Here is a 9,466-nt window from a genome sequence, read left to right on the forward strand (position 1 = left end):
TGTAATAATTTATATTATGATCAATAAGCGTAAATAGTATTGTTTTTTAGTCATTCAAGCAAAAACGTCAATAGAATATCTTATTTAGTATATTATTCCAATCAAATCAATATATCATTAAAACCTTTTTATTACTAGTATATTTCAATATATTATGATAATTTCTAAGATCTCTCCTATGAAATTAAGTTTATAATAATATCTACAAAGGATGCCCTAGTCACCATAATAATCATGATAGACATTAAAAAACTAAGGTGATTATCGATCTCTTAAAATTCTAATGGCGCCTGGTCTGGTGATAAAGACGTACACTGACAAAGTACTGATAAGTCTACATTGATTTCTAGTTTAATATGCTATGTAATTAACCTACTTATTGAAGGTGATCTTTTAAGTACATATTTAATTGAGTTATATGCTTTAAGTCCTAGCATATATCACGAAAGTATGATCAGGTTGGAATAAAATATATAATTTTTACTATCTGTATGTATAATAATAATTTATCTAAGAGTTCATATTCAAGTGTTCTTTTAATTTAATAAACAATGTTTTAAACTCACAGTATGAACTGAGCTCTACATAGCCAAATTGATGTTTTCAGAATTTAGGATCAAAGTTCATACCTACTCAAGGCTATCTGACGTCACCGGTCACCACGCAGCCGCAATCCTGGATCCGTATTTCATGTATGACGTAAGCAATTCATTCATAGATACTGCCCAAAAATCGTCTTCGATATTTAATTTTTTTTTAATGCTATGTGTAGTAAAGTATATTTATTTGAACATTATAATAATATCCTTAGATTGATAATTTAAAAAAAAAGCTTGTTATGTAAGAAGCGTCATAATTTAAGAAAATTGATTATCATATATGTTTATAATATATTGTAAGTTTACTTGAATTATATTAAACACTTGAAAATCTATTACTTTTCATTTAACTCTTCTTTTGTTGATCAATTTAATAAAGGGATGATTTTGTAAATTAAAGGTAATTTAAATACCAATATAAGATTTTTAAGTTTCAATTATTTAATTATGTATTGCTTGCTTAACAGAGACATCAGTAATGTTCTAAAGTTTAAGGATAACTAAGTAGGTAACAGTAATAAAAACACATAAAATTTTCATATTATAATCACTCGTTTTGTATGAATTTTATTCAAAAAACTCACACCGAGGAACAATTCACAATATTAATGCGGTCCACTCACACATTCACTGTTACCTACTGAGTTACATAAATCCCTGAACACTGAGCACTAGAAATGAAGTTTCACTCACACCCAAAACCATTCAGGATCAGCGTTACATAACAGCTGCCCTCATTTGATTAAGATAATTCACAGCAAATTTAATTCAAGCATTACATAACAACATCAGTCGCTCCACTTATCACTCCCTTTATGTATATTTAGAGGTTATGATTAATCTAGAACAGTTAATATATCACTTCGACTACACTAAGATATTTAATGAGTTCACAGTGAACTTGAATCAAACTTTGACCAATATACTATTATGAGGTTGTTACATAACTGTCACAGTTATAGAAGAGAATTTCATATAATTCTAAATTCAAATTTGGAACAATTACATAGTTAAATTTTATTTCTTTTAATCAAGTTTAGTAGAACATTAAACTGTTTTTATCATTCAGCCTATGTTGAACAATTATGTAACAATAATTTATAATATTAATGAAACAATTTTTTGCTGGAATCATCGTATAACACTTTATTTAACTAAAAATAAGTTACTAGGATGTTATTTCGCGTCTAAATAATACATGATTTCAGGAGAGTGCCTATCGGTGATTTTAAATCACAATTGAAATTATGGTAACAATTCTTACATTAGATTTAGAGGAGCTTCTTGATCTCGTCATATAAGACGAGTACGAAAGCACCACCTGTGCCTCTGAGGACGTTGGAGAAGGCACCCTTGAAGAAGGCGGAACCTCCCTCAGTCTTCGCGATGGTCGCCCAGCAGTGGATGGTGTTCTTGTAAAGGATATCGCCCTTGGCACGTCCAGACTGCATCATCATACGCCTACGGACCGTGTCGAAGGGATACGAGATGATACCGGCAACTGTGGTGACGGCCTGTGCGATGGCCCAGCTGATGACGATGGGTGTGTTCTTGGGGTCGGGCAACATGCCGCGGGCAGTGTCGTAGAAACCGAAGTAGGCCGCACGGTAGATAATGATACCTTGTACGGACACACCGAAACCCCTGTACAGACCGGTCAAACCGTCGGATTTGAAGATCTTGCTGATGCAGTTTCCGAGACCGGTGAACTCACGTTGTCCATCACCTTTGCCGACATCGGCGGCGAGACGGGTACGGGCGAAGTCGAGTGGGTACACGAAGCATAGGGAGGTAGCTCCGGCGGCACCACCGGACGCAAGGTTACCGGCGAAGTAGCGCCAGAACTGGGTGTGCTTGTCTACGCCTCCGAGGAAGACCTGCTTGTACTTGTCCTTGAAAGCGAAGTTTAGCGCCTGGGTAGGGAAGTACCTGATGACGTTGGCGAAGTTACCACGCCAGAATGAGAGCAGACCCTGCTCTTTGGGAATGCGGACGAAGGCGTCGACGATACCTTTGTAGCGCTGGTCTACGGCGATTTGTTTGCTGACATGCTGGACTTGAAGCAGCAGCTTGACACGCTCGATGGGAGCTACTGCTGTTTTGGAGACCGCGGCAGAGATACCACCAGCGAGGAAGTCCTTAGCGAACGCAACTGGATCGGCGAGGTTCGACATTTTGTTTAATTAAGTGAGCTCTTCACTGGATGCTTGCCTCGCGAGCGTCGGGTGGGAATCTGCGAGTTCACACGCGGAATGACAAAATCACGAAACACGAACTCCCGATTTGTTCAATCAGGAGATATAAAGTAATTCCGTGATCTCGGGAGCACAAGGGTAGGTGTGTGCCTTTTTTGAAATTCGATCGATCACGTTCTCTCGCAGTTCTGCCTAGAGGAGCGGCGCAAAAGAAGGAAGGAAGGGGTAGATGTTGCCAACTTAACGACAAAGTACCACGAGGTCAGTGTTTTTGCTTAACTTTAACTAATTTCCTTTTTTTTTTTATTATAAATGGCAACATTTTAAATTACAATTTTAACTTTTGAGTAACTATATATCATAATATAAGTATAAACATTAAATCATATTTTGGTTTTTATAAATATATTGAAATTAAGACAATACTTTTCTTCAAAAAATTATTCTACCGAAATTATAAAACGTATTTTATAATAGTATTGCTATAAATATTTTATACATCGTTTCTTTACAAAAATATTAAATTTATATTCCTTTTGTTATTTGAAAGTAATTGTGAAAATAAGGTCTTACCTAATATATTTATATCGGAAAGTATCAATTGGGGGTAATCAAGTAACAATTGCAACACTTAAATGATAAGCAGTTATTGTCCTATATTATCTATATTTTTACGTTAATATAATTCGTGATTACGTAACAAAAAGAGTAAGTACATTATATATTTGCTAAAAAAGATAATTATGATTAAAATATGAATTCCTAATACACATTTTAAAAGTGTAATAAGAAATAAGAACAAAATGAAGTCCATCAACTACATTAATTTTCATTTCGTTGTAGAAACAAAACGCAATTCAGTGTGTTGCCATTATACACTACAATCAATAACGCTTGGTCATAGAACTATTTTAATTTTGTTAGTATACTTGATGAGGAAAATTAATAATCTGGTAAAATTGACATTTCTTTTTTTTTTAAGACTAACTGTCAAAAATCCAATTTGTACAAATTCGTAGGTAAGTGAAATCGATGATCTTAAAAACGTTATAATTCTGATTTTATTTATTTTGATGTAAAACAATTAGTATGCAGATGAGTCGTATGAGTTCGCCGTCTATCGGGATGGATGAAGACAGCGGTGCTGGTCATGCATTGACCGATTTCCTTCTTCAACTTGAAAATTATAGCCCTTCGATCCCAGATTCTGTTGTTGCATATTACTTGAACATGTCAGGCTTCGAATCACAAGACCCGAGGTATGTATTGTATAAAATGTTTAGATCGACGAAGTTTTTATTCTATATACATAAATAAAGTTTATTTACAATACACAGTTATTGTCTCTAGAAAGCATAGTATAGTAATTCTATCAAAACATTAATTATCCATAAAACATTTGGATTCATATAAATACATTTGTCTATCTTCTTCTTTATATAATTTATTGTCATTTAATATTGTGTATCTGTATAGTTGTCAACAATTATTTTGTAATTTTCATTTTTATAAGTTTTAAAGCCTATTCCAATCTTAGAAAGAATGAAGATAAATAAACCTCATATTAACATATTCCATTACATACAATTTGCTAAAAGCTCAGCTATATTGAACGCTAATAACAGTTCTTAATTTAAATATCTTTACTTCTAAAACAATACTATTTGATTTCACTAATTTTTATGCACTTTTCGATAACAATTTGGTTGATGACACAATTCTTCGCAAATTCATAATGTATGTCATAGATTATTTGTAGCTCTCGACCAGTGATATTTCCTCAATTTGATGTCAAATATTGTTTATTTGGCTTTTGACCTATTATGGTTGGAATATAAAGTGATATCTAATAGACGTGTCTCATGTAGTAAGACAGGCTTTATATGGAGACTTCCCCTCTTGTGCTTCTTGTACTTGCCGCATCACCCTGATGTTTGCTTGAGGTAGCAGCCAGTGTTAGTTGCCAGGAGCTTGCATCCCAAGCAATATTGAACAATATTTGATCCTGCATATTTTTATTAAAACTTTATTATATTTTTTCCATTGCCATGTTTTAATTTTTCTAAAATTATTAATTTCAGATTGATTAGACTAATAGCATTAGCGTCCCAGAAATTCTTGTCAGACATAGCCAATGATGCATTACAGCACTGTAAAATGAGAACCTCGAGTCAAATTAATCAGAGCTCTAAGAACCAAAAAGGACCAAAGGAAAAGAAATATGTCATGACGATGGAGGATTTAGTGCCTGCCCTTCAGGAATATGGAATCTCAGCAAAGAAACCACATTATTTTGTTTAAGTATAGGGAATTATATCTTAGCAATCAAATACAATGTCTAGAGAATGTTGATTTACTTTTTGTTATAATCACAATCTTTAGATTATTCTAAAAGAACAACAGGCTGTTAGTGGGAATTTATTATTAATATTTAAGTTTTAAATGGCATATACCCACGGTGAGACTGGTATAAATTTAATTTTTCAAATAATTAATTATATTTAACAACATTTGTGACAAAAAAAAATTGTAAATATAAAAGATAAAAAATATTCGTTTTATTTTTTGTGTCTGTCTTGAATTTAAAAATAGGTTTAATAATTTTTTTTTTCAATTACATGTCAAATAATAATTATCTGTATACAATTATTGTCTTGTACTGATTAAACTTTTTTTATTACATTCTTTTTTATTTAACTTTTTGGAAGGTAAATCTATTTGTTATTTTTATTTCGTTAACTATTAAATTAGCAATTATAAAATACAAAAAATATGTCCAAAGCAACTTGCAAAAATTTACTTGTTTGGATAATGGAACAAAAGGCAAGCATCGGTATCTGAAGTCGAAATATTCAATTATTAAAATATAAAAGTTAAAAACTTGATAATAAATAAAGTGACAATACTATAACGATTATAGCCTTCACCAAATTCGGACCCAAAAGATTTTACTACGATCTACCCTCAGAGGCAGTAAAGCAAAGTCCACAATTATGTTATTTAATAAACGCGACATCATAGGTCGCGACCTTGATCTTATAAATTCCTTGTATTGTTTTAATTGATTTTTTTTTAATGGCAGTAAACTGAACTATCGTAGACCTACCTTCATCAGTGCGATTCTGTAAGAATTCACTCTGTTTCTCACGCTAATTATCGAGTTTCGAGTTTCTTATTTCAGAATGGCCCTATAGTGGTACTATGACGCTTATAGCATTGCAACTGTTGCTATGCTATAACCATTATAGTCCTACAGGTCTTATTTACATATTATATAATTACTTAAACTTTTTCTATTTTTTTATGTTTATTCAGTATTTTCTATTACAAGCAGGTGAGTCGAAAAGAAAACTCGGCGTTTTGATTCAATCTAGAAAAACATATTAAAAAAGTACTTATATATGTTTTGAACAATGAAACTACAATCTATGTAATTAATAACAAATCATAAGTTTTATTGATACACAAAATACACACATCCCACGCAGCAATCATAATTCAATAAATTAACCGAAATTCCTTCTTAACACAAGAACTTAAAATACTTTTTTTAAAATTTATATTAGAGGAACTAGCAAATGCCACCTGATCACTGTTCCACTTAACTACTAATATTCACTTTAAATTTCCTTCTAAGTTCTAATAGCAAATTATCAACATTCATAGTGCAATTATTTTACAAATCCATAGTAAATATCATAGATATCAAAATCTCAACCATTGAAAATATTATATTAGGACAATTCAATGTTAAAGCTGTGATTCTATCTTAACTCTACTTGTAATTTAATAGGCTAAAATTATTTCTATGTGGTGGTAGAATATGAAATAGAGAGTAATAGATAGATCTCAGACTTTTTTATAAATTGCTGTTAAATGTTCACTCAGCGGTGTATTGTCAGTCTCCATATAAAGTATAACTTCTAAGGTATCAGGCTGCAATAACCGTAGTTCTCTTTTGAAGTTTTTGACGTAGGGTGGTTTTGAAAAGCTAGCCCTTGATACATTCGCTGTGACTAGTTTTATTTCTTTCTTTTCTGGATCACAGGCACCTTCTTCAAGAGACGTGAGGCCAAAGTTATGGCTGATAAGAAAGGCTAGATCATGTGTTCCAGGATTTATACGGAGAAAGCCCCTTTCCTGATGCATAGGCTTCTTTGTTTCAGGATGTCTTGATGTTGAGATGTAATTGAACATAGGCTGTCCTGGAATTAAAGATTTGTATACTAAATATTATCAATTTAATTAAAAATATTGGTGTATTAAGAATAGTAAAATAAATAACTTAAGAAATATGTGGGATATTCCTAGATTATTTGGTAGGCTAAAGCTTCCCTTCCTTTTCGAAATGGGTTTTAGGTAGAGCCATACTATCACCTACATTTCATCATATACACACAGGTCTCTTCCAGATCTTTCTTTACATAAATGAATTATAAGCAAAAATTAAACAAATGAAAAACAGTGGTTTGCTAGGTTTTTAACCTGTAATCTTTGATTTGGATTCACATGTTCAAAGTGCTGGGCCATAATAGCTGTGTGTTGTTTTATAAATACTATTCTACTAATAATAATATACTATGTTTTTTAACTAAAACTAATAAGATTAAAATTGGTTAAAAGGTGTTTAAAATGGAACCTTGTCTAAATAACATTATAATTGAAGCTTTTTTCAGTTTGGATGAATAGCATATGAACAAACTATTGTTTTTAGTCATTCCTGCCCTGAACTAGTTGCCAGAATTTGAATACTTATTTTTTTTATTTTGAATGGGAAGGGAGAGTGTATGTTGTTACCACAACCCAAATACATATGAATTTTAAGAAATTATTGATAATCCCTTACCAATACATATGAATTCTAGTTCTTCATGATATTGAAAATCTTTTAAGGTTGGGTAGTGTCCTTTTCCATCTTCAGTGACCCAACGTCCAGAAAGCCAAGAGATTGGTGCAAGAGCCTCGTGAATTTCTTCATTAGATTGCAGCATTACTATTATCTATAACTATAAATTATTTCAATACATTACAGCAGTAGCCATTTAATTTTCTTTTTAACCTTTTAACTTCAATTTAATCGTTGTTTTCTAATATCAGTAAAACAAGTCACTTTATGATGCTTCTTATACCTAAAATTTAAATTAAGTTGAAAAAACATCTTACGTAAACCATAAGTATATAAGTAGGTATGTACTTATTTTTACAAAAAATATTTTTTACCAGTAATTTAAAATATATTAAATGAATAAAACGCATTCACTGATGATTTAACATAAAAATAAAATATAAATATTAAAAGAATAATATTGTCAGTTGTCACTTACGTTTTTTTTGGTCAACAGACAGAGCAACACTGAATTAAAACTATGAAGTATAAAGAAGAGGTAAGAATAAGTACTTGTCGAATTAATCTGTGTCTTTTTGGTACAAATAAAAGACACAAAAAAAAAGAAAAAGTACCTTTGTGTATTAAAAGCGTTTCTTAAAATGTATGGAATTTATAAGGCGCCTGCCAAGAAGAAATGAACATCTATCTATCGAAAAAAAAACCCAGCAAACATTCAATTTCCATAGCACTACTATTTATTTGTATTACAGGACTGTCTTCTATTAAATAATCCAAAATAGTCATATAACATTTTAACAAAGATTAATATTGAATGAAATTTCGTCAGAACTCCTAATAACTGACTTCAGTATCATGTCTATTTTCTCCTTTAAATTTGTTTTATTAAAACTAAATAATAATAAAATCACCTTCGTTTCATGTTACCACCGTTTCATATTCATCGACTCTATCTTCAAAAGTCGATCTATAGAACAATACTTATTTGATTACGATCTTCGCTAAAATTCATCAGTCACCTTGGATTGTTTTTTATCAAAACATGGAACCTCTTTTATTGTCGATGATTAGCCATTTTCATTATCTAGATTGGGTAATAAGTTTGTTGATGCTCCACATCAACTTGATGATTCGCTTAACACCTGACCAGGCGATATTAGTTAAAGAGCGTTACTCATCTGTCTACCATGTGAGGTCCAATACTAAGTCCTTAGTGAGATTGGTAGGTATTTGGACCAAAAAGAGTACGATTTTTTAGCCCCTCGCATCAGGCTTGCTTTTATTAGCTCCACTCTGGCCCAAAACGAAATAATCCAAGGGGCTGATAAGTATGAAAAAATATTAATAAAAAAATATCTATCTCAAAGACAAAACTACCTATTATTTGACTTTTTGATTATTAAAGGTACGATAAGGTTGAAACAAAATAGAAGCTATTATATTCCTTATTCACTTAGAGATACAAAAAAATACACAGATGAGAAAATAGTTTTGCTACTTACTTACTAAACGTATTCCAACATCGCGTCGTTTCGATTTGATATCACGTTGACGACCAATACAGAGTTTGAAGGATATGATGTTTTTGTGCGTAACTTTGACACGAACTGAAAGTAAATGATCCACTATAATTATTATTAATTTATGATTATACCTTATACCTAACTGAAGTAGCGCCATTCTAGCAATTAATAACAAGCCACATGCTGATGGAGTGCCCTTGGATCTTTCCTCGGCAGCCATAATCGGTGACAAGCTCTCGCTTCCGACGGTGAATTATCACGCTCGGAAGTTCCTCACAATTATGTGAGGATTGAATGGAGATA

The 9,466-nt window shown here is 31.8% G+C and overlaps 3 protein-coding genes across 6 annotated transcripts; 1 reads left to right on the plus strand and 2 right to left on the minus strand.

Moving 5' to 3' along the window:
• Positions 1-1,717: 1,717 nt before the first annotated feature.
• Positions 1,718-7,836, minus strand: LOC113395270 (ADP,ATP carrier protein). Of its 2 annotated transcripts, XM_026632839.2 has the most exons (2): positions 7,825-7,836; positions 1,718-2,737 (listed from the first exon to the last, which is right to left on the minus strand). In XM_026632839.2, exons 1-2 carry the CDS (start codon positions 7,834-7,836, stop codon positions 1,871-1,873), a joined length of 879 nt encoding a protein of 292 aa, XP_026488624.1. In that variant the 3' UTR covers positions 1,718-1,870. The 2 variants fall into 2 exon arrangements, with proteins under 2 accessions (XP_026488624.1, XP_026488623.1); XM_026632838.2 differs by lacking the exon at positions 7,825-7,836 and having other exon boundaries at positions 1,718-3,018.
• LOC113395272 (transcription initiation factor TFIID subunit 10-like) lies at positions 3,660-5,141 on the plus strand. Of its 2 annotated transcripts, none has more exons than XM_026632843.2 (3): positions 3,660-3,813; positions 3,883-4,053; positions 4,876-5,141. In XM_026632843.2, the coding sequence occupies exons 2-3, from the start codon at positions 3,884-3,886 to the stop codon at positions 5,093-5,095; spliced, it is 390 nt and encodes a 129-aa protein (XP_026488628.1). In that variant the 5' UTR covers positions 3,660-3,813; position 3,883; the 3' UTR covers positions 5,096-5,141. The 2 variants fall into 2 exon arrangements, with proteins under 2 accessions (XP_026488628.1, XP_026488629.1); XM_026632844.2 differs by having other exon boundaries at positions 3,675-3,813; positions 3,890-4,053.
• LOC113395271 (peroxynitrite isomerase THAP4-like) lies at positions 6,222-8,146 on the minus strand. 2 transcript variants are annotated; one of them, XM_026632842.2, is made up of 3 exons: positions 8,119-8,146; positions 7,641-7,800; positions 6,222-6,999 (listed from the first exon to the last, which is right to left on the minus strand). In XM_026632842.2, exons 2-3 carry the CDS (start codon positions 7,783-7,785, stop codon positions 6,644-6,646), a joined length of 501 nt encoding a protein of 166 aa, XP_026488627.1. In that variant the 5' UTR covers positions 7,786-7,800; positions 8,119-8,146; the 3' UTR covers positions 6,222-6,643. The 2 variants fall into 2 exon arrangements, with proteins under 2 accessions (XP_026488627.1, XP_026488626.1); XM_026632841.2 differs by lacking the exon at positions 8,119-8,146 and adding an exon at positions 8,015-8,038.
• Between the last annotated feature and the right edge of the window lie 1,320 nt (positions 8,147-9,466).

This window comes from Vanessa tameamea, chromosome 29 (assembly GCF_037043105.1).
Source record: "Vanessa tameamea isolate UH-Manoa-2023 chromosome 29, ilVanTame1 primary haplotype, whole genome shotgun sequence".
Classification (NCBI taxonomy): Eukaryota; Metazoa; Arthropoda; class Insecta; order Lepidoptera; family Nymphalidae; genus Vanessa; species Vanessa tameamea.

Coding starts and splice junctions, on each gene's coding strand:
- LOC113395270 (XM_026632838.2), bottom strand. CDS start 2,773: ATGTCGAACCTCGCCGATCCAGTTGCGTTCGCTAAGGACTTCCTCGCT.
- LOC113395272 (XM_026632843.2), top strand. CDS start 3,884: ATGCAGATGAGTCGTATGAGTTCGCCGTCTATCGGGATGGATGAAGAC. Junction 4,054..4,875: donor TTCGAATCACAAGACCCGAG/GTATGTATTGTA, acceptor TATTAATTTCAG/ATTGATTAGACTAATAGCAT.
- LOC113395271 (XM_026632842.2), bottom strand. CDS start 7,785: ATGCTGCAATCTAATGAAGAAATTCACGAGGCTCTTGCACCAATCTCT. Junction 7,000..7,640: donor ACTAGAATTCATATGTATTG/GTAAGGGATTAT, acceptor CTTTAATTCCAG/GACAGCCTATGTTCAATTAC.